We start from the raw sequence: 25,485 nt of genomic DNA, 5'->3' as shown, positions 1-25,485 counted from the left end.
TTTAGTATCCTCTAATGTCATGAGGAAGGAAGAAAAGTCATGAAAGATTCTAAAAAGACCCAAATATACCCTATGGATTCACCTATTCATTATTTTTTCTCACAAAGGGAAAAAATAATCTTCATATATCACCATTCATTACTTACATCTAGACAAACAAAAATGTCATAGAAGTTTTGTGAAATTGTTTGTTCACATGGGTAAACATAATAATAATCTGATTAGGTATGTGCTCATTTTTAGGTGAAAATAGTTTTTCAGCAGTTGAAAATATGTGGTTGAATGTTGTTGACATAGAACAGTAAAATACTTACCATTATACTACTACTACCATTTAGTCGACCCATGAGCATTAATACATGCAGGAAGCAGGACTTTAAATCAGCCTTTATGAATGATTATTATTATATATTAATCAGCCTTTATGAATGATTATTATTATACATAAATCAGCCTTCATGAAGGATTATTATTATATATAAATCAGCCTTCATGAAGGATTATTATTATATATGAATCAGCCTTTATGAAGGATTATTATTATATATAAATCAGCCTTCATGAAGGATTATTATTATATATAAATCAGCCTTTATGAAGGATTATTATTATATATGAATCAGCCTTTATGAAGGATTATTATTATATATAAATCAGCCTTCATGAAGGATTATTATTATATATGAATCAGCCTTTATGAAGGATTATTATTATATATAAATCAGCCTTTATGAAGGATTATTATTATATATGAATCAGCCTTTATGAAGGATTATTATTATATATAAATCAGCCTTTATGAAGGATTATTATTATATATGAATCAGCCTTTATGAAGGATTATTATTATATATGAATCAACCTTCATGAAGGATTATTATTATATATGAATCAGCCTTTATGAAGGATTATTATTATATATAAATCAGCCTTTATGAAGGATTATTATTATATATGAATCAGCCTTTATGAATGATTATTATTATATATAAATCAGCCTTTATGAATGATTATTATTATATATAAATCAGCCTTTATGAAGGATTATTATCATATATGAATCGGCCTTTATGAATGATTATTATCATATATGAATCACCTCTCCGGGAACCATCACCTTATCGTGGTGGAGAGGTTTGTGTGTCCCTGTGAACCTGAGGGCTGTGTTGTCTGGAGCTTAATGCTCCTGGTAGGGTCTCCCATGGCAAAGTGGTCTCAGGCGAGGGGCCGGACTAAGAATGGTTCACAAAGACTCAATGGACAAACAACAAAGAGGAAGAGAGACCCTGCCCGGAGGAAGCCCGGGGCCCCCGTCTGGGCCTGGCTCCAGACGGAGGGCTCGCCGGCGAGCGCCTGGTGGCCGGGTTTGCCACGGAGCCCGGCCGGGCACAGCCCGAAAAAGTGACGTGGCTCCTCCCTCCTCTCCATCCTGTGGGCCCACCACTCGCAGGAGGAACCACTTGGGTCGGGTGTTAGCTGTCAAAAAGACTTCCGTCTAACTTTGAACTTCTACAAAATTCAAGTATTCTCACTCCGACCAAAACAACAACAACGGTACATTCAGCCTCGCGTTTCTGCTGTATGTTCCGCTATAATGCCATTAAATATTACTCTATCAACCTAAATATTATTTAGTTACAACTATTTGTCTCGCGTGTCTGGTTCTGGCGCTTGTTGATGACGTATAAAGTCTTCCTCTTGATGTTTACGGTGCGTTCACGGACATATTAAAGTAGGGTGCGTTATGTTACCGCCACCAGCTGGTTTGGAGTGTGTGTCGGGATTAAAAGCTTCCATATAATATTACATGAAAATAACAATAGGGTAAACACAAATCTGACTAAGGAATGATTGAGGCTTGTATCTCTCATTTTATTCATTCTGTTTTATTGTCTTTTTTTTGTTATTCTCCCTTTTACTTCCAGCCAAAACAGGGGTCAACGTTGAACACATTGCAACAGAAGCAAACTCAGCTGATTTAGTATCCTCTAATGTCCTGAGGAAGGAAGAAAAGTCATGAAAGATTCTAAAAAGACCCAAATATACCCTATGGATTCACCTATTCATTATTTTTTCTCACATGAATAGGGAAGAAATAACCTTCATATATCACCATGAAGTGACTGAGTTCATTACTTACATCTAGACAAACAAAAATGTATTAGAAGTTTTGTGAAATTGTTTGTTCACATGGGTAAACATAATAATAATCTGATTAGGTATGTGCTCATTTTTAGGTGAAAATAGTTTTTCAGCAGTTGAAAATATGTGGTTGAATGTTGTTGACATAGAACAGTAAAATACTTACCATTATACTACTACTACCATTTAGTCGACCCATGAGCATTAATACATGCAGGAAGCAGGACTTTAAATCAGCCTTTATGAAGGATTATTATTATATATAAATCAGCCTTCATGAAGGATTATTATTATATATAAATCAGCCTTCATGAAGGATTATTATTATACATAAATCAGCCTTCATGAAGGATTATTATTATATATAAATCAGCCTTCATGAAGGATTATTATTATATATAAATCAGCCTTCATGAAGGATTATTATTATATATGAATCAGCCTTTATGAAGGATTATTATTATATATAAATCAGCCTTTATGAAGGATTATTATTATATATGAATCAGCCTTTATGAAGGATTATTATTATATATAAATCAGCCTTCATGAAGGATTATTATTATATATGAATCAGCCTTTATGAAGGATTATTATTATATATAAATCAGCCTTTATGAAGGATTATTATTATATATAAATCAGCCTTTATGAAGGATTATTATTATACATAAATCAGCCTTTATGAAGGATTATTATTATATATAAATCAGCCTTTATGAAGGATTATTATTATATATGAATCAGCCTTTATGAAGGATTATTATTATATATAAATCAGCCTTTATGAAGGATTATTATTATACATAAATCAGCCTTTATGAAGGATTATTATTATATATAAATCAGCCTTTATGAAGGATTATTATTATATATGAATCAGCCTTTATGAAGGATTATTATTATATATAAATCAACCTTCATGAAGGATTATTATTATATATGAATCAGCCTTTATGAAGGATTATTATTATATATAAATCAGCCTTTATGAAGGATTATTATTATATATAAATCAGCCTTTATGAAGGATTATTATCATATATGAATCGGCCTTTATGAATGATTATTATCATATATGAATCACCTCTCCGGGAACCATCACCTTATCGTGGTGGAGAGGTTTGTGTGTCCCTGTGAACCTGAGGGCTGTGTTGTCTGGAGCTTAATGCTCCTGGTAGGGTCTCCCATGGCAAAGTGGTCTCAGACGAGGGGCCGGACTAAGAATGGTTCACAAAGACTCAATGGACAAACAACAAAGAGGAAGAGAGACCCTGCCCGGAGGAAGCCCGGGGCCCCCGTCTGGGCCTGGCTCCAGACGGAGGGCTCGCCGGCGAGCGCCTGGTGGCCGGGTTTGCCACGGAGCCCGGCCGGGCACAGCCCGAAAAAGTGACGTGGCACCTCCCTCCTCTCCATCCTGTGGGCCCACCACTCGCAGGAGGAACCACTTGGGTCGGGTGCGCTGCTGCACGGGTGGCAGTGAAGGTGAGGGGCCTCGACGGACCAGACACGGGCAGCAGAAGCTGGCTCTTGGGACGTGGAATGTCACCTCTCTGTCGGGGAAGGAGCCGGAGCTTGTGCGGGAGGTGGAGCGCTACCAGTTAGATCTGGTGGGGCTTACCTCCACACACAGTCTCGGTTCTGGAACCGTTCTCCTGGATAGGGGTTGGACACTATTCTTCTCTGGAGTTGCCCAGGGTGTGAGGGGACGGGCGGGTGTGGGGATACTCACAAACCCCCGGCTGAGCGCCGCGGTGTTGGAGTTCACCCCGGTGGACGAGAGGGTCGCCTCCTTACGCCTGCGGGTGGTAGGGGGGAAAACTCTGACTGTTGTTTGTGCATATGCACCAAACAGCAGTTCAGAGTATTCGGCCTTCTTGGAGACCCTGAATGGAGTCCTGCATGGGGCTCCAGTAGGGGACTCAATAGTTCTGCTGGGAGACTTCAACGCCCACGTGGGCAATGATGGAGACACCTGGAGAGGCGTGATTGGGAGGAACGGCCTCCCTGATCTAAATCTGAGTGGTCGTCAGTTATTAGACTTCTGTGCTAGTCACGGATAATCTATAACTAACACCATGTTCGAACATAAGGATGCTCATAAGTGTACGTGGTACCAGAGCACCCTAGGCCAAAGGTCGATGATCGATTTTGTGATCGTATCATTTGATCTGAGGCCGCATGTTTTGGACACTCGGGTGAAGAGAGGGGCAGAGCTGTCAACTGATCACCATCTAGTGATGAGTTGGATCAGAGGATGGGGGAAGATTCTGGACAGACCAGGTAAACCCAAACGAGTAGTGCGGGTGAACTGGGAACGTCTGGAGGAGGCCCCTGTCCGAGAGATCTTCAACTCACACCTCCGGGGGAGCTTTTCTGGCATCCCTGTGGAGGTTGGGGGCATTGAACCGGAGTGGGCAATGTTCAAAGCTTCAATTGCTGAAGCTGCAGCGGTGAGCTGTGGCCTCAAGGTCTCAGGTGCCTCAAGGGGCGGTAACCCTCGAACACCGTGGTGGACACCGGTGGTCAGGGAAGCTGTCCGACTGAAGAAGGAGGTCTTCCGGGATATGCTATCCCAGAAGACTCCGGAGGCAGTTGCAAGGTACCGACAGGCCAGAAGGGCTGCAGCCTCTGCTGTGTCAGAGGCAAAGCAGCGGGTGTGGGAGGAGTTCGGAGAAGCCATGGAGAAGGACTTTCGGGCGGCACCAAGGTGCTTCTGGAAAACCATTCGACATCTCAGGAGGGGGAAACAGGGAACCGTCCAAGCTGTTTACAGTAAAGACGGGACGCTGGTGAATCAGCCTTTATGAAGGATTATTGCACAGATGGGTTTTGGGTCTGTGGGTCTGTGGGTCTGTGGGTCAGTGGGTCAGTGGGTCTGTGGGTGTGTGGGTGCGTGGGTCTGTGGGTCTGTAGGTCTGTGGGTGTGTGGGTCTGTGGGTCTGTGGGACTGTGGGTCTGTGGGACTGTGGGTCTGTGGGTCTGTGGGACTGTGGGTGTGTGGGACTGTGGGTCTGTGGGTGTGTGGGACTGTGGGTCTGTGGGTGTGTGGGTGTGTGGGTGTGTGGTTCTGTGGGTGTGTGGGTCTGTGGGTGTGTGGGTGTGTGGGTGTGTGGGTCTGTGGGTCTGTGGGTGTGTGGGTGTGTGGGTCTGTGGGACTGTGGGTCTGTGGGTCTGTGGGTGTGTGGGTGTTTGGGTCTGTGGGTCTGTGGGTGTTTGGGTCTGTGGGTCTGTGGCTGTGTGGGTGTGTGGGTGTGTGGGTCTGTGGGGGTGTGGGTCTGTGGGTCTGTGGGTGTGTGGGTGTGTGGGTGTGTGGGTCTGTGGGACTGTGGGTCTGTGGGTCTGTGGGTCTGTGGGTCTGTGAGTCTGTGGGACTGTGGGTCTGTGGGTCTGTGGGTCTGTGGGTCTGTGAGTCTGTGAGTCTGTGGGTCTGTGGGTCTGTGGGTCTGTGGGCCTGTATCTGAGATAAGAACAGAAGACAAAAGGAGCTAAAATCCTTTAGATGTTTATGGTGTAATTGTGTATCTTGTTCAGGATCCATTTCTAGTTCTCAGTCATGTACAGGAGTGAAATCCATTCAGCGGTGGTTCAAGTCCCTGCTTTAAAGTGAATAGTTAGGGTATATTTGGGTCTTTTTAGAAACGTTCTCCTATTGGGATTCTTCTGGGCTTTTTTTTCTTACTCAGGACATTAGAGGATACAAAATCTGGCTGGAGCCAATCCAAGCTATAGCCCATCTAGTCTCAGTATAATATCTAAGATATTCAGTGCATTTAAGTCAAACTCTCTTCTTCATCAGAGAAAACACTGCTCCCTGTAGCTAATTGTTCGCCCATGTTATGTATTGTTCTCTGCGACCTTATATGACTGCATATGGGACAGTTAGTGTTTCTGCTTCTTTGTCATCACCCCTGCGTTCCCTTGATTCAATATAAGCATTCTGAAGTCTTCATCCCCACCACTCTCTGTCAGTCTCTTTCCCAGAGCAAATGTATTCATTCTCTTCATTCAAGTCACTTTTTAAATCTCACTCTAATAGTTGTTTTTTTTTAACGTTATTTTACTGTTTTTTAATTACCAACCACAACAGCAACGCCGGTACTGGCAGAGGGCAGCGGAGCGCGCTGGCCTCTGGGATTGCAGTCCTCCACAGACAGAGAGCTGTCAGTCCACCCACCGCGGGACTCCAACCTCCACAGAGCACGGCGCGCGGGGGGCTGTTGTCGGAGCCGCTCGTGCTGTTCGCGAGCGTTCACTGGTGTTTTTCACCCAGCACTAATGTAACAGCCAAGTGGAGCCGGCGCTACATGTTCTCCGTGAGTGTATACATCTGTGTTCCTATCCAGGTCATCCTCAGCGCAGCGCGGACACTCTCCAACGCCCGCTGCTCCCAATGTTTACTTCTCCGGCGTGTCTCCTGCAGCCAGGGCAAAGTAATGCTAGGTCTGCGGGACATATTTTATGATAAGTGGACTCGAAAGCAACCATGTTTGTAACGTTACGGCATATATATGTATATATTCAGTTAGCTGTACGGCGAATGCACTAGCTAACGACAGTTCGGACAGGTTCCTCTCTCTGGCAGCGAGCTGTTGTCGAAAATTGCAGATCCTCTCCGGCTCCATGATGGCGATGTTTCGGAGCTTTGCGAGCACCCATCTCCGCCAGCCGCAGCAGCAGCAGCAGCAGCAGCAGCATCCCAACAGCGGCTCAGGCTCGTTGGCAGCACCGGCGGAGGGCATCGAGAGCCAGTTCTCTTGTCCCATCTGCCTGGAGGTCTACCATAAACCCGTCAGCATCGCCAGCTGTGCTCACACGTAAAGTAGCTGCTTCTTGTTATTGTGTGTGGCCATGCAGTGAGTTAGGGTGACGTACCGAGCTTTGTTTTTAAAATGACTGCTCAGTTCATTTGGCTTCACTGTGTTTCGAAGCACTCAGCCTTTCAAACATCTGTCAGCAGCAGCAGCAGCAGCAGCAGTCATGATGGTCAATCATCACTACAGCTGTGGAAGCTCTGTACTGCCAGTTAAAAACAATAACTAGGGAAACAAATATGAGAGAGCTAAAAAGGTGTGAATTATGAGATAAAAAGTCGTATGAGGTTAAAAAAAAATGTAATTATGAGATAAGTCAAAGTTAAACGTTGAATATGGAGAATGAGTAGAACACCACCATCTAGTGTCTCAAGATCGTAGTAGCAACAACAAAAAATAATTCCACATGTCAGGTTGCCAGGTTGGTCAGACCCGGCCCAGTAGCCTCCAAGAGACCAGAGTCTGTTTGAGCCTGTTTGAACCCGTCCCCTCAAGCAAATCACACCATAAAAACAAGGATAAGAGGAGTTTGACTGACAGTTAGCGTTAGCGTTAGTGTTAACCGTTCCAGCTAAGTAAAGATGAAAGTGATGTTAGCAATCAAGGAGAAGCGTAGCCATGTGGGCGTGCGTTTGAATGGCGTTTCTCTCCTTTCTCTCAGTCCATGGAGTGAATGCTCGGCCTATAGTGACTCTGGTTTTTGCCCGTCTCCGCTCACTCAGCTGCTGGGACAAATAACGCCCCCTTCACTGAGGCTCCGAAGCAGCTGCAGGATTGGCAAAGTTCATTTCACCCAGGGCCAGCCTACAGTAGCTGCACCCAACAACAGACAACCCTGGCAACCAGCAACGCCCGACACTATTGGCTGCTACCATGGAAACAGAACGGGACAGAAAGTCATTGTTAAACCCCCCCCCCCCCCCCCCCCAAAAAAGTAACATTTTAATACAGACTTAATATATTTTTTATGGAAAAGCAACACTTTCATTGTGTACCCCTCAAAACCTGTGGGTGTAATTATTTAAAAAATATATATAGCTTTAATAAAGATTCTACATATTCAACCTTTACTAAAAAATCAGAATTATAAGATATAATCTCATCTCACAATTTCTTATCTCATAATTTTCTGTAATTCTGACTTTTTATGCCATGACTTTATGTCAAAATTTTGATAATTTTTATCTCATAATTACATTATAATAACTTTCCATGGGCATAGCATGTAAGCGGAGCGCAAGCAGGAGGATTTTGGATGGAGTGCAGATCAGATTTTTAAAAGTTGGCATGTTGCCTAAATCTCCCGCTCCACTTTCGCTCTCTCACATCATAAGTTGGAGACATGCCCGAGCTAGTCTCTGTTTTAATTGCAGCACAGCAGTAGATGAAGCTGAGTGACTAAAATAGTTTTTATTTTTCTACATGTGGAAGTAGGCTTCCAGAGGTATGATAGAGGGGTAATGGAAACAGTTCACGAGAAATGGCAAACTAGATTTTGGGTAGTTTAGAAAAGGTGACCCAATTTCATGGTTTGTCCGTCAGACAGCAGTGACTCATTTTTACAATGTAATAATAGTAAATATAAACTTTATTTGTATAGAACAAACAGAGTTACAAGGATCTTTACAAGACAGACTAAAAATGGTAGTCAAACAATGACCAGAGCTATTTAAAACAGTTTAAAAGTTATGCAACATTGAACAAAAGGAGCTACATATAAAACAATATAAACAATAAAATAGAAATCAAGAGAATGCCTTTAAATGGGTTTTAAGAAGTGACCAACTACCATGACACAGACCTGGAATAAAATGGGCAAAGTATTCCTTTAAGTCTAAGTCGGCTGCAAAATTATATCCGCTGCTGCTTCACAATTTTATGAAATGTCATGGAGTCGCAGTGACCTGACTCTGCACAGCTTTCTTTGTGAAGTGAAGTGACAGTGAAGACACATCGATGGAGTGCTCCAGAATCTGGCGACATGCACCTGAGCAGAGGCAGCCAGAGAGTCTTTTCAGGCGTCTTTACACACCGGGGGCGGGTTTTTCATGCGATTAATTTGCACGTCAATATATTTTTTTGTTTTTCTCACGAGTACTTTCACACAGAATGCCACTACTACACAGCGAAAATGTGACATCATATTTTTCTGGATCAAGGTTGATTTTTCACTCACAGACTGTATTAAAAATGGACGTAGGATCTCCGTCAGGTCCTTTCTCTCAACTTGATCCAATCCTCCTCACCTACGGGAGTCTCCATGTTGTCAGACTTTGACTCCGCCTCATTTCCTCTTACCAAAAAAGGGCATGTATGTGGTGTTGGGGGGGGGGGGGGATACGTCCATCTGGCTGACGTTTACCTCCGAGGAGAAGTGAGGGCCAGAGGCTAGCTGTCACTCAAAAGGCCACGCCCCTAATTATTCATAATCTTTTACCACAGATAAAATAAAAACTAGCCTGGTACAAAAATTCACCCCCCTCAGTGTTGTCATGGAGATATGACCTAAACATACAGACTAGAATGTTTTTTTGTCCCAGGCCTTAAATAAGTTTAATTATGCTGTGAAAACAGTCTGTTTAACATGGGGCTCAATGAGAAACTGCTCTATCATGAAACCTGCCCCTAGTGGACACTCTGAGAACTGTCGTTTTTGGCACTTCCTGGTTGGATCAACCAGGAAGTTGCTGTGGTGGGTGCATCAAGATATCAACCAATCACGTTGTGTTGTTTACCTATGAGGATTATAAGACAACAATACAGAGGTCTGCAACTAGCCCTCATACGTCCATGGATCAGACGGACAACTGGATTACTCATTTAACTTTGAAAAAAGCAGGGTAGATAGTCCATTTCTTCCTTTCTTCCCTTTCACAATAAAAGCTCTGTGAAAGTGAATCATATTACCGATAACCCTACTTCAGGGGGATTTAAAAGAGGATAAGGAGCTCGCCAGTCTGATCTCCTCAGGGAAACTGTTCCAGAGAGTGAGGATCCTTGCAGAAAAAGCCTGGTCACCCTTGGTCCTCAGCCTGGATCGTTGAATAGCAGAGTCTTAGCTGAAGAACTCAGGTTGCAGTACGCTGTCAGAAGATCTGAGATGTGCGAGTCCAGAGCGGGCCTTAAAAATGATCACAAGTATTTTAAAATGAATTCTAAAGTTTCAAACCGTTAAAGAGATGCTTAAAATGTAAGTTGTTCCTTTAAAGAGCAGTGCGATTTAGCATCATCTAGTGGTGACTTAGAGACTTAGAACCAACTGAATACCGCTCCCCTCACCCTTCCCTTTCCAAGCGACGATGGCCTGTCTGCTTCACTGTCGGAGAGCAGGGCCTCTTTTCTCCCCTGAGGTTTACCCGATTGCTGATTGGATGTAGCTCTCAGCAGGATGTGACGTGTGGTAGAACAGACGCCACAACAACACAGTGAAGTAGCGTAGACACTTTTATCCAGTGGTGTAGAAGAACACAGCACAGAAAATGATCAGTGCACGGATTCTGAGTTGGATTTCCGACCTATGGTCCTTTGCTCCATGTTCCATTCCTCTCTCTCTCTCTCTCTCTCTCCCATTCACACACACACACACACACACACACACACACACACACACGGACACACACACAGACACACACACACATATATACACACACACACACACACACCGTACTGCAGCAGGGTGACAGCCTGTCTTTCAACACACACTTTCACGGCATCTCAAATCTTTAAGGTGAAGTGTTTTCCTTACATAAGTTGACGTTGTGAATCATACGGTCCACCTTAAATCAAACTACAACTATTCTGTATTTCTCACTTTAGAGCGGCGCACCGCTGTATCACTGATCAGCTGATCACCGGCGATCCAAACCAATTCAGAGTGGTACGTCACCTCTGGGTTCTGGTAATTCCCTCACTAATTTGACGTGTAAATATTCATGTTCAAATATGAAATTTACCTTGTAGATTCTTAGAAGTGTGTAAATAACTTCTACTTCCACTTCGGTGCAGATCACCCAGTAATTCAAACCATTTAAATGACACGGAAGGGTTTGTGTACTAGTGGTGCCATCGGTCAACGCTTCGGCTTTTGCCACCCAGAAGAGCGAATATTATTGTTGTGACGTCATGGTGAAATGTTTTTATTGAGGCTATTTATGTAACATCTACCACGATAAAACACAAAGTGACCTGTTCAACAAAAAGTCTGCTGTCTCAGCCTCTGTTTTCAGTCCCAGATCTTGGCATAGCCTTCTCCACTGCTCATAGGAATCCCTGATGTTGACTCATCTTTGGTTCCTATGGAGGTCTTTTCCTCAGTCCAATTACGTTTTCTCTAACCTTCTTCGTCGGGGCGAGCAGAGTCCGCTTGCTGGTATCAGTCTTCTCCATGGTAAAAGAAGCTCTGGTAGCTGAGCTGCTAAGCTAATCACTAGCTGCTCAGAGTTTACAGAGAGGTAGGGGACGAGGAGGGATGACGGGGAGCAGGGGAGACCAGGGGATTGGATGGAGGATACGAGCCAAGGGGAGCCTTCCAGACCGGATGGCTCCCATTGGTCAATTTCTATGCAGGCCTACGGCTAATGGACTGAATTGTTTTTGTGGTTCTTTTTGCTATTCAAATTGTGAATTGGACTACAGGACCATATAGACATATAAACGATGTGAATAATAATAAACAATATTCCAAATTGTAGACCATAGCTTTAAATGAAGCACAAATAACCCATACTGTGTCCAATTGATGCACTGTAGACTACAGAAAGGGAGATGTCATTGACAGTTTGGCATTTATCACCAAGTTTGTGTCAAATCCAATTTAATATGTCAGTTTCTTTAAAGTCCTCCTGCAGAAAAATACTCTGATTAATATTTCCTTTAACATGGTTTTCAGGCAAAAAGTTGTGTGGGGCTTGAAGTACATCTAGTCTTCTCATTAGCTGTGTTTGAAATCGTTCACTCACTCACTCACTATTCCCTATATAGTGTTTATTAAAAAGTGCAGTATATAGGGAATGACCAAAAGAGATTCCAGACACTACACTGGAATGTTCTAACAAATCGTTGCGTCTGTAGATGCGTCAGATATATGTGTGACAGAAGTGGGTGCATCCAACATCCTGCAAACAAACAGCTGTAAACTCATTTTACAGTCTATTTTTTTGTGTTGATGTTCATGTTAATTTCAGTGTTAAATCCCAAATAAATTGTTGAAATTTTGATGGTGTTAAAGTGTGGTTTTGTTGACAATGGTTGTGTGTCCTGATTGTGAGCTGTAATAGCCCACCGTTCATTTATTTCATGAGTGAGTAACAGCAGTAAGCTCATGAGGAACGGCTGTTGGTAACTTCAGTTAGCTCTCTGGCTACCGTTAGCACCTGCATCTGCTTCTTCTTCTCCAGTAAAACACGACCCCATTGCATTGTGGTATGTGGAAATACAATGTAGTGTACATTGTATGTATGCTCAAATTACTTGTGCATTGTGGGTATTTTATAGTGGACTATAAAGTGAATTAAATTAAACATGAAACACACATTTTTTTTTTAGTGCACTACTATTATAGGGAATGATTTCCAACACAGCTACAGACGTCCACTGGCTGTGGCTCAAGCCCCGCCCACCACTGCTGCCATAATTAGGCTATGGAATGTGCCAGCCACAGGTTAACACAATTGGTTCCTTAGGTATGTGAGGTAAGAGACCCTGGCTGTCTGCTTCACTGCGGTTTTGAAGATGTTGACTGCTCATTTCACTCATGTCTTGTAGCATAAAAAGCACCATACAGATATGTCCACATGGTTAAACAGAGTGGGCGTCTTTAAGAAGTAAGAAGAAGTTCATAATCACAGTACTAGAGCTTACTGTAGATTCAAAGACATGATGGTTATGTGATTTTCAATGTGGGGTTTTCAAGGTTTGAAAAATGTTCGGGTTTTAAGTGAAGTGCTTGAAATTAAGTTTATATTCTACTTTCTCTAACCGCATTTTGAAACGTGAAACTTTATTGGGTCAGCCCTCTGTAGAATTCCGCAGTGAAGCAGCATTTTGGTTGTTTGATAATCTTATTTAATGGGATGAAGTGTGCAATATTCCGTAAACTGTATATACTGTTCATAAATGTGTAATTTACTACAGCTGTAAGGTGCTGGAAAAGCTTGAAAAGTGCTTGAATTTGACTTTGGAAAAGGTGTAGGAACCCTGAAGATAAAGGTCAAACAGGCTGCTCAAATAACAATACAATGAAATCAAGTTAATATATATTCAGGTTTTTTTTATTGCACTATTTATCTGTAAGTGGACTGTTGTGTAGGGATGTGGCATACTGTGGTTGTGTGTTTCCCACTTTTGGACGGTGATCAGCTGTCTAGTCTCTCCACTGGGGTGAGGATGGAGGGTTGGAACATCAGGGACTATGATGGAAATAGGTCCTGGACTTTGTCGCATTATCCCGGACATGTCTTATACACTTTTATATTTTTACTGCTGTTTTGGAATAAATAAAGCTACACTAATATATTGCATTGCAAGATTGAATTAGTTCAAATTAGTGTATAAGAGCGTTAGCTGAAGTGTGTTTTGACACTTAATCAAAATGGAATCTGAAGACCGAGGTTTGTGTGTGTGTGTGTGTGTGTTTCTAATATATCTCATTGTGGAGCTGAACAGAACAACAAAGAGCAGAAGAGATCCTCAGTTCTATTTCTAGTTAAAGTTCAAATACAGCTATTTTTACTTGTGTGCTGCTGATGGGATGGATGAAACTTCAGGAATCACTAACCCTCATGCTCGTTGGCCCATACATACTCACACAGCTGTACAGGGAAACAGAATCTCCGCTCTCCTGTGTGTTAAATATCCGTGTGACCCCCATTGTCTCCAGTTAAAGCTACTGCATAGTACTGTTGAATGAATGTAGAACACGTCCTTTTCACTGTGTTTCAGTCACAACCCAAGCATTCCTTACAGCCTTCCATGTGTAGTACTACATTTTGCTAAATGTTGTGTATTTTTTAATTTAATCTATAGGATTTTGAAGATTCATTTGGCAGGAACATAGTTCGAAATAATAGCCATAGCATAACATAACATAGTATAACATGACAAAGCATAACATCACAAAGCAAAACATAACATAGCAGCATAACATAACAAAGCACAACATAACATAGTATAACATAACATAACCGTAGTATAACATAACATAGTATAACAACAAAGCATAACATAACATAGCAACATAACAAAGCACAACATAACATAGTATAACATAACAAAGCATAACATAACATAGCAGCATAACAAAGCACAACATAACATAGTATAACATAACATAGTATAACATAACAAAGCATGACATAACAGCAGCGTAACATAACAAAGCACAACATAACATAGTATAACAACATAGTATAACATAACAAAACATAACATAGCAGCATAACATAACAAAGCCCAACATAACATAGTATAACATAACCAAATATAACAAAACATAACATAGCAGCATAACATAACACAGCACAACATAACATAGTATAACATAACCAAGCATAACATAACATAGCAGCATAACATAACAAAGCACAACATAATATAACATAACATAGTATAACATAACAAAGCATAACATAGCATAGTATAACATAACATAGCAGCATAACATGGAATAACATAACAGGTATAATATAACTTAACAGTATAACAAAGCATAACATAATATAACATAACAGGTATAACATAACTTAACAGTATAACAAAGCATAACATAATATAACATAACAGGTATAACATAACTTAACAGTATAACATAAAGCATAACATAATATAACATAACAGGTATAATATAACTTAACAGTATAACAAAACATAACATAGCATAAAAGGTATATCATAACATAGCATAGCATAACATAGTATAACATAGCCTAACATAATATAACATAACAAAGCATAACATAGCATATTATAACAGTATAACATAACAAAGCATAACATAACATAGTATAACAACATAGTATAACATAACGTAGTATAACATAGTATAGCATAACATAGTATAACATAACATAACATAGTATAACATATCATTCCCACCCTCTTTTATACCACATTTTATTCATAAAAATAAGGAGAACATTTATATTTATGGCAGTTTAGAGTATTTTCTCAGATATCCAAAATCCCCTAAGCGTAAACCTTTGTAGAAACGTTGACAAACTCTAATATGTCCTCAAAATGAAAGCATTTTGAGACTGGCTTCATCCAATGTTCACGTTTCTCTTCATGACAAGTGAACATACACTGAACTGACATAAAGTTTCATGGTGATATCTATTAGACAGGTTTTAACCATATTCATCTGTTGCATCTCTCCTTAAAGGCATGCTTTACCCAGTTAAATCTAGCTCTGTGTCAGGGTGAATAATCCAGAAAATATAGGGTCATTTATTGAAACAGAACTCCTACATTCACACTGTGGCTGATCACTGCTGTCTGCTCTTCCAGGTTCTGTGGGGAGTGTCTGCAGCCATGTCTTCAGGTGGCCTCACCCCTCTGCCCTCTCTGTCGTGTGCCCTTTGACCCCAAGAAGGTGGAGCGCTCCTCTAGTGTGGAGAAGCAGCTGGCCTCATTCAAGGCACCCTGCAGGGGCTGTAACAAGAAGGTACTTTATTATGTGGCATAGAAGTAGAGTATCATCTTATGATGTCTACTAAAGCTGATATACAGTCCTATCTTTTTTACACACATACAGTTTATTTCTGGAGCATGCACGGTAAAAACAAATAAAAATACTTCCACAAATGATAACTGTGTGTGTGTGTGTGTGTGTGTGTGTGTGTGTGTGTGTGTGTGTGTGTGTGTGTGTGTGTGTGTGTGTGTGTGTGTGTGTGTGTGTGTGTGTGTGTGTGTGTGTGTGTGTGTGTGTGTGTGTGTGTGTGTGTGTGTGTGTGTGTGTGTGTGCGTGTGTGTGTGTGTGTGTGTGTGTGCGCGCGTGTGCGTGTGTGTGTGTTCTCAGGTGTCTCTGGTAAAGATGAGGTCCCACATTGCTTCCTGTTCTAAAGTACAGGAACAGATAGCCAACTGTCCTAAGTTTGTCCCTGTGGTACCCACCTCCCAACCTATTCCAAGGTGCACACACACACACACACACACACACACACACACACACACACACACACACACACACACACATACACGCATGGTGAAAACAACACCAGCTTTGCTGTTGTGGCTGGTAATGAAAAAACAGTAAAATTTAAATAAAAAAATGAAAATAAAAAAAGGAAGAAAAGACAAAGGAACATGACTGAGTACATAAATGACTGTTGAGTTCAGTGGTAGAATCTCACTAGCCATTCGCGGGTGTGGTCAACATCACTGTAACACTTGGGATTGTGGGTAGTGGCTTCTACAGGAGCATAAACCAACCATGAAATCCTGATTCAGAAAATGGATGAACCTCACTGTTGAGCTCTGTTATCCTGGCATTATCAAAATAATTGGCAAATGCATATTTGTCTGCAATCTCTCCGTTCATTTAATCACTTTAAAAAGGAGTGAAAATACTCAAGCAATTGGATAGACCTACAGCCGATCAGAGCAAAGAAACGTGACCTACAGCTGATCACAGCGCTCCTGTAAATCTGTCTGAATGGGACTCATCTGCTACAGCAAATGAAACATGAGCTTTTGGTCTGTTTCAATGGCATGCTTCAATGCCCAGTGCAGGAGTAGATACTCACTGATCTGGACAGAAAGGTCCAGTGTCATTTGTGGGAGAACACAGGACCTGTCAAAGGTTTGGACACGCTTCTCATTGACTTGAATGGTAAAACGTGTCCAAGCTTTTGACTGGTAAGTCAGCTGTAAGTCAGCTGTCTAAAGCTGGAACTGACGATCTATTCCTCTCCTTAGTCGAGGAACCTACTACTTGCTAACTATAAAATATCTGACACATGTTCACAGTTTACATTAACTTCTACAAGCTTCTGATAAATTATATCATCTGTCTTTATGTGTATGTGTGTCCTCACATATGCAGCAATATTCCAAACCGGTCCACATTTGTGTGTCCGTTCTGTGGGGCCAGAAACCTGGACCAGCCGGAGCTGGTGAAGCACTGTATGGACAACCACCGTAATGACCCTAATAAAGTGGTAAGAGACTGCTCTTTAACACACCACATTACTCTAACTCAGGTGATCCCAAATCACCAGAAGGACTTCCAGTCTGTCCGAAAAACACCAATGTTTTGGTCTCTATAACTAATTTCAAGGTTCCCATACTTTTCCAAAGTAAAATTCAAGCACTTTCAAGTTGCCTTTTCAAGCTTTTCCAGCACCTTACAGCTGCAGTAAATTACATATTTATATACAGTACATTGATTATCGTTAACTGTTATTGTGCTTTAAACAACCCAAATTGTGTTTTGTGACAGCGTTCTACATTAGGGTGACAAATCAAAGGAAGGTTTGTTTTTCACCTAAATTCTAAGGAGTTCCAAGCACATTTCAAACCCTGAAATAGGGGTGTCCCCGGCTAAAGATTTTCATAGTCGAGTCTGATTCATGTCTGTAGTCCACTAATCATCGAATCAGTTTGGGTTTTTTACTCATGAAAAAAGTATTTGTTGTTAGAACATAAATGTGTTTTATTTGTATCTTTCTTTGACAATAGCTGACGGTATATTTAGAACTGTAGTTTCACTTTCACGGCGCTGTGTCAGACTGTGTCCGACTGAACGTCTATAATGAAAAACAACAATTGGGCAAATATTCAAATGAAATGATGCTGATGATTAAACAGGAGCAGACTGTTTTACGACGATTCGAGTGTGAGATTGGCGGTCGAATCAGGCTCCTTGGAGCAAATCGTCAAATAGTCAACTATTTGGGGTCACCCCTACCCTGAAAACACCACATTCAGAGTTTTTCCAGCACCAGTAACAACCCTGTAATTTCCTTGTTCATGGCTGGAAGTGGTGTGAATTGTTTTATAACTCACCCGTTTGAATGATGGTGACGGTTCTTCATAAACCTATGGGTGACGTCACAGAGACTAAGTTAATATTTTATACAGTCTATGCCCAAACTACCTGGGATTATCCTTAAATGGTCTGTAAAGGGGAGACCTGTGGGAACCAAGGGACCCCTTTGAAAACGGACATGCTAGTATTTCCCTCACTAAAATGTCACCTAACTTTGGAGCGTTGTTTCCTGACATCAGCATCCCATGGTTGGTACCAGTGGACTCTTTAGGACTTCTAGTTTCATACGCGTTTCTGCCAGTGGATGCAGTTTAGTTCCCTCCCTGACTGTGTACAACAAGACTGTGACTAAGAAAGTGCATTTGATCTAAATGAGCAGGACACTTTACAGATGCTAGTGTGGCTCCATGAGGTGCAGAAGAAAAGTAGTGGTCAAACCCTGCAGTTGACTTCAGGTCAGTGTCTAATACACATGCCTGTGTAACTTGGCCTAAGCTAAATGTGTGTCTGTATGTCCAGGTGTGTCCGGTGTGTTCAGCCATGCCGTGGGGAGACCCCAGCTATAAGAGCTCCAACTTCCTCCAGCATCTCCTCCACAGACACAAGTTCTCTTATGACACCTTTGTGGTAAGTTTGCCTTTTGAAATTTGAAACAACAATGCTCTCTCTTCCCCTTGAGTTGTATATTACCACTTGTGGTTTTATTCATCCAGGTGTGGAGATTTCTGCCTCTACCACAGTACAGTGGAGGGGCATGGAGTGTCATTTGTGGAGCTAACAGTACAGTACAGTACTAATGCGTGTGTTTTATGAGATCTCCCACAGGGACCAGGTAGTATTCCGTCATTAGAAATATTGCACAAAGAGGGGGGTTAATAGGCCATGATGAAGATTCCAGCATGTTCTATATTTGGCAACATATTGTATCACTATATTAATAATAATACTGATATATCCAATATAATAGTGGTTAAATGGTATGATTCTTTCCCTGTTTTCTGCAATGACTCACTGTTGGTGTTTTCATTCCTCCACGCCGGTGATAGCCGTGTGTTGTCCGCCATTCTCGTGAATGTGATATCTCAGGAACCCAGGCAGGCAATTCCCTCAAATTTGGCACAAATGTCTACTTAGGGTGGGTCATGAACGAAAGAACGAGGTCGAGGGTATAAGCGGACGAAATGGGTTTTCTCAGGAGGGTGGCTAGAGTCTCCCTTAGAGTCTCCCTTAGAGAGGGTGAGATGTTCGGCCAATCCGTGAGGAAGTCAGAGTAGAGCCGCTGCTCCTTTGGGTTGAAAGGAGCCAGTTGAGGTGGTTCAGGATCATCTAGTGAGGATGAACCCTGGGCGCCTCCCTAGGGAGGTGTTCCAGGCACGTCCAGCTGGGAGGAGGCCTCGGGGAAGACCCAGGACCAGGTGGAGAGATTATATCTCCACACTGGCCTGGGAACGCCTCAGGATCCCCCAGTTAGAGCTGGTTAATGTGGCCCGGGAAAGGGAAGTCTGGGGTCCCCGGCTGGAGCTGCTGCCCCTGAGACCTGACCCCGGATAAGAGGCTGAAGATGAGATGAGATGAGATGAGATGAGATGAGATGTCCACTTAGACTCAACGATGAACTGATTGGAGTTTGGAGGGACTTTGTTGTTATGAGGCACGTTGCGTAACCATTTGGCTATTTCGTCAAATAACATTACATTTATTTTTTTATAAATATTAGCCATTTCCCTTGTCTCATTAAATGATGAATGTGTTTATTGGATCAGGGTGCACCGTGTGTTTTGCAGTGACCAGTACCTGTTATTTTTTGGGTTTTGACAGGACTACAGCATCGATGAAGAAGCAGCACTGCAGGCAGCTCTGGCTCTGTCACTGGCTGAGAACTGACAGCAATCACAACCATTCTCTCCCCGTGAGCACCCCCCGCCCCAATCCCCGGCCCGTCCCTCTGCACTGCTGCTGTTTCTCCACGTCTCAGAAGGTCTCATCCTGACCTCTCACATTCTCCACAGAGGTCCACATCACACAGAAGTCCAGGCAGCTTTGGATTTGCTGATGAGGTCACTTCCTTTTTTTTCCTCCTTTTTCCTGGGGTAGCAGGGAAAGCCACTTTGTTTGGATGGAAGACAAAACACCCTGTGGGTTTGGAATGGATCCAGTGACCGTATCCAGATGAGCTACGTTATACACCAACAGCTTAGACACAGTCCATGCGCTCACAGCTTCAGTTCTTCTGGACCACCACAGCACGAAGGGCTACCTCCATGGAAACAAGTCTTTTGTCTGATAACATCCTGCAGCCTGCTGACTCTTAAACGCTCGTCAGTGGCCATAAGTCCCTTGTTAGGAAGTCCTGATGGCTCACTCTGAGTAACTTATTCTACAGATCGGGCTGCAGCGATCAAGTTTGTACAGGCTGACACACTTTTTTGTTGAGTTACCATACCGAAGCTAGCACACGAGAGCTAATTAGGAAGCATTCTGTAAAGGTAAACACAACAGAATACAGGGAATCAAAAGCTCCTCCATTCATCTCCACACAGGGATGCAGCGGCTCCAGAGTTGGTGTGTCCTGTTTTGCACTTATCACACAAGATGAAATCACAGGAGTTAGAATGCAGGTGTGTCGACCATATACATCAACAGAAGGGTTCGTCATGCTGCTCAGGGGCCTTGTGGGGCTTGTCCTAATGTAGCTCAAGCATCAAAGATATTTCAGGAGCCGTTCCTGAACTCATGTCTGTGTCCTCTTATATCTCACACCTCTTATCTTATCTTATCTTATGTTAAGAAATTCAAACTACAACTGTTAATGTGATCCTTCAGTAGGCACTCGTCCTGTCAGATTAATGAACTAATCAATAATGAGTGTTAGGTAATATTAGTTCAGTCAGACAACTCATGATTGAAATGTTTACAGCGGAACATAGTTAGACTTTGGCGTGGAGACTCTCGACCCCATCACTCCCTGCAGATAGTTAACATGAGATACAGGAGACTGATGGGTAAATATGTTCCCCCTGTTGGAGGCTGCAGGTGGATGCTGGGGGTGGTGGTGGGGCTGAGAGAACAAGGCATCAGCGCCATTGACAGGGTAGGGGGAGCTTTTTGCAGTTTAAATAGGCGAAGGGTGTGTTTATGGAAGATGATATGGAGTGAGGGACTGTGACAAGCTCATTCGCAGCCCTTTAGATCAATTAGTTATTAAGAAAAAAATATCAATTTGAAGTAATTTAAAGTTGTAATCCGTAAGATTTGAGATACGTTGTTTCTAGCGGCTTTTTTGGCAGTAAGATGTAATTACAGGTGAGTCTCCATCCTGTCATCATGTGTGTTGACTTTATTTTGCTCTTTTGTAAACTTTATTGACACAAATTCACCTCCCTGCTTCCAGTCCGTCCCCTATATGTTCCCCTCACACACATGTTCCTATTACACTTCTGCCCTTACTACAAGCCTGACTCAGAAGTTGGAAGTTCCTAATTTCCAGTTACAATGAAACGCAGCATAACCGACAGTGACCAGCTCCACCTGCAGACCAACCACTGTCAGCAGCGTCACTAACATTGCGGCTTATTTCCATCTAGAGAGGGAATGTCTCCACAGACACTCAGATCGGAATACTCAGCAAAAAGACAACAAGTGTTTTCATTAGTGGGTCATATGATCAATCACCATTGTTTTAACTCACTCTGTGATAGATAGGAACTAAACAGACAATTAAATAGATGAAAATCTTACGGAGTACAACTTAAAGTAAAAAACCATGAATCTACTTGGCAGACGATATACAGTAAACCCATGATTACATGGTCTGGGAAACCATCCTCAAATGGTTTGAGTAGCTTTCAATCATTATATTGCGGCGTTCATGTTGTTCACCATTTTCAGTGTCTGTGCCATACAGATGTAACTGCAGTGCTGCTGACATTTTCATCACTTGTAATTTATTTTGAATTGACGACAGGGTCTATACCATCTTTACTAAGATTCCTAACCTGGGAAATCCCTAAGTTAGGACAGTTCTGAAATGGTTAAGTTCATATCATCAGATAAGACAGGATTCCTTCTCAAATGCATTTAGAAAACATGTTTCTGTAATTCCATTTCAGTCACTCTAAACTGAGATAAGATAAGATTTCAGATGTAGGAAGTGTCTGTAATGAGGCCCCAGCCCTGTAGGAAGCTCAAGATGACGTGCTGACCGAGCTGCAGTCAAGTGTGGTTGCATGGTAACACCTGCAATGATGCTGTTTGTGACATCTTCTCATGGTCAGTAGGTCAGCGAACAGCATGCATGGAGAGGCTAACCTTCCACAGATTGTCATATGACATGCTCCTTCCATTGTCTGGCCTTGTAGTTTCACTGCGGTCCCCCCGGGTGTCTGCTGCTCCAACACCACCACCCAGGCTCTCATATTGGTGTGTTAGGAACAATCCGCCTGCACTTTTCAACACCACATTGTACCTGTGACAGACAGCTGGCAGACACACTCCATTATTTAGAAAGACTCTGGACAGCTGTCTCTGTAACATATTCAGAAAAATATCATAATACACAATGTATGTACTATATGATACATTTGCAGAGAAATGGATTAAGTCATGAGGTATAAATGTGATACTGACAGAAAGATCGTAGCAGTATTTTGAATATGATCATGCTAGTCTAAAGTAAGCTCACTGTTAAGTTCCTAAACCCTACCACACGTTCCAAGTATGAATAGTAATATATTACACAGGCCTTTGAATTCCTATACGCCAGAGATTTTATATATATTGTTATGCTATCTTCTTTTATTTTATTATTTTGTATGCACTCAACAATGACATTTGTTAAATAAACCACTGAAGATGATTTTTATAATGGACTGAAATGACTGTCAGCTGGAGGTGTGAGTTGGTCTGCAGGCTGATGGATGCATTACGGTTCATGATGTCAGGGGGCCCATCCAACTAGCTATTATTATATCCCTATTATTAATGAGCTCCAGCTTTGCAAATTCTGCTGCACCACACCACTGTGAAACTAAAGGCCACTGTCCCTCCTGTCTTTCTCACTCTCTCTATACATTGTTTGCCACTGTGTAAAAAACAAACAAACACACGAAGACCAAGTCAGTTAAAAAAAAAAGCATCAGCATCACATTAATTTTGGGCAGACTTAGGGACAGTTCACCCCCAAATCAAAAATACATATTTCATCTTCTATAAATCTGATACGGTTGGCAGGTGTAGTTCTGTAGAAAGAAAATAGATCTGTGGATTTTCTTGAGTAACCAGGGGCCTCATTTATAAAGCTTGCTGCGCACAAAAGCCTTGCGTAGATGGGCAAAAATGTGCGGTGGCGAACGTTGGTATTTATAGAAAAATAATTTGCGGAAAAGCGTGCGTATTCCTTGTAGTTGTGGAAAGGCCTAAGGATAGGCCTAAGCCTAAGTATATAGGACTATACTGTTGGCATGCAGTTAAGATGCAATTTGAATTTATTATCAAGTCTACATGTTTCTAATGTCATGTTTAAATGTATTTTAGAACTACATTGGTTGGCAGGTGTGTCCGTTTGGCCGTAGTTGTGGAAAACGTATCCTCAAAGCAATTGGTTATTTGCCCAGGAAGACGTTTCACCTCTCATCCAAGAGGCTTCATCAGTTCATGTACGCATCTGACCAGGCTGGGACTGGTCCAACTAACTGGTGTGGAGATCCAGGTATTCAACCTCTCACAAGGCCGATGATGTCACTGGAACCCTTTGTGCTCCAATTGCCAACGACCGTCGTTAGAGTGACAGTCGTTGGTGGGAAGTTGGTTTCAACTTCATTAGTGCTGCCCTTTCATCCCTTCCCAGGAGATTCGACAATCTAACCACAAAAAACAACTGTTCACAAATGGCCTCCAGTGACTCCAACGACTATCGTTAAGACCCAGTAAAGCACTAAAGTCCAAACCTACTTCCCACCAACGACTTAGCACCTTCATGTTTTTGCGGGAACACAATGTTTTGGGAAGAATTCTACGCAGATTTTTATAAATGAGGCCCGAGGTCATGATTTGTGGAAAGACATTTCTGTAGAGTTTTCAAATGTATGTTGTGGCTCTTTAAACACCACAAGCTGAGTGTCATCTAGTTGTGTCATCTCTAGTCAGAGAGAAGGCAGACGTCCCTACAGCTGATATCTCTAACACTGGGAAACTCACACCAAAACTAACTACACTGATAAACACAGTTCTACAGGTAAGAGGAAAAATGGGAATTTCTGTTTTTTTGGGGTGAACTGTCCCATTTAGCCAAATTTAGACTTTACACCTCCAAGAGCCGGACAGTACATTTTTCATGTTGTGCCCACATCCATGTCAAACATCATTCATTCATCTTCAACCGCTTATCCCGGGGTCGGGGTCGCGGGGGGTGCTGGAGCCGATCCCAGCTGACATTGGGCGTGAGGCGGGGTACACCCTGGACAGGACGCCAGTCTATCACAGGACACATAGAGACGAACAGAGACAAACAACCATTCACACCTACGGGCAATTTTAGAGTCATCAATTAACCTACACGTGCATGTCTTTGGATTGTGGGAGGAAACCGGAGAACCCGGAGAAAACCCACGCAGACACGGGGAGAACATGCAAACTCCGCACAGAAAGGCCGAGGTCGGGATGTGAACCTGGAACCTTCTTGCTGTGAGGCAACAGTGCTAACCACTACACCACCATGTAGCCCCATGTCAAACATACAAATCTATATAAGCAGACGCTCAATGTAGTACAGACCAGTGGTTCTAGTCTTTTTTTGTGTAAAGGACCCTTTAAAGCTGCAGTCGTCAAGTCTGGCTGATCAAGTAGATGGATTTGCAGTTTGTCGAGTGACCACCAGGGGCAGGTTTCATAATAGAGCAATTTCTCATTGACACCCATCTTAAAGCTGCAGTCGGCAAGTCAGGCAGATCGAGTTGACTCAGTCAAATTTCCAATGTTTACAACTGTCACGCCCCTCCCCCTCTACCACCGAGCTCCTCCATCCCGCCCATCGAGTGCTCGCCAGTGTGTGTGCACCAGATTCCTGTGAAGCCCGTCTCTTCTCTCATCGATAAACAGCATGGAGTAGATGTTACATGGAGGTACTCATGGATAGCAACTGTTAACATCATTTAAAGTATGCCTAGCTTGAGGCGGGTTCCTGTGATATTGTAACATGCGCACGAGGGAGGAGGGGGGATCTGCGGCGTGTGCACAAATTGTTCCTGACGGTCAACTCTCACACAGCTCTGCGTTGAGTGGACAGGATGATCTTAGCGCGGTGGATTTTTGCAAAACAAACAAAAGGCTCTACGTGCACGTAAAGGCGCGTTTTTGTTTCTTAAACCGAATGATTTATGTTGTTCTAACGGAGCATGGTGTCGGCATTTCTGATCAAAGAAATGCTGCCGACTTCAGCTTTGGTTGATACACATTAGGTCATAAACCATTTAATAATATGTTGCTTTAAAAATAATAATAATACATTTTATCTATAATAGTACTTTTCAAAGTAATCGGACACTTTTC

General features: G+C 42.4%; 1 protein-coding gene across 1 annotated transcript; it reads left to right on the top strand.

The window, feature by feature from the left end:
• Nucleotides 1-6,574: 6,574 nt before the first annotated feature.
• On the top strand, nucleotides 6,575-22,687 carry rnf166 (ring finger protein 166). The gene is made up of 6 exons (XM_083923441.1): nucleotides 6,575-6,959; nucleotides 15,459-15,615; nucleotides 15,970-16,082; nucleotides 16,996-17,110; nucleotides 18,460-18,567; nucleotides 19,759-22,687. The coding sequence occupies exons 1-6, from the start codon at nucleotides 6,604-6,606 to the stop codon at nucleotides 19,822-19,824; spliced, it is 915 nt and encodes a 304-aa protein (XP_083779567.1). The 5' UTR covers nucleotides 6,575-6,603; the 3' UTR covers nucleotides 19,825-22,687.
• The last annotated feature ends 2,798 nt before the right edge of the window (nucleotides 22,688-25,485 follow it).

This window comes from Echiichthys vipera (assembly GCF_963691815.1).
Source record: "Echiichthys vipera genome assembly, chromosome: 11".
In the NCBI taxonomy this organism is placed as follows: Eukaryota; Metazoa; Chordata; class Actinopteri; order Perciformes; family Trachinidae; genus Echiichthys; species Echiichthys vipera.
The sequence above is the reverse complement of the archived record's forward strand: the minus strand, read 5'-3'. Positions and strand labels throughout refer to the sequence as shown.

Excerpts from the sequence above, each read along its gene's own strand:
- rnf166 (XM_083923441.1), top strand. The coding sequence starts at position 6,604 with ATGATAAGTGGACTCGAAAGCAACCATGTTTGTAACGTTACGGCATAT. Across the intron at positions 16,083-16,995 it reads ACCTCCCAACCTATTCCAAG|CAATATTCCAAACCGGTCCA; the intron begins GTGCACACACAC and ends TCACATATGCAG. Across the intron at positions 17,111-18,459 it reads GTAATGACCCTAATAAAGTG|GTGTGTCCGGTGTGTTCAGC; the intron begins GTAAGAGACTGC and ends CTGTATGTCCAG.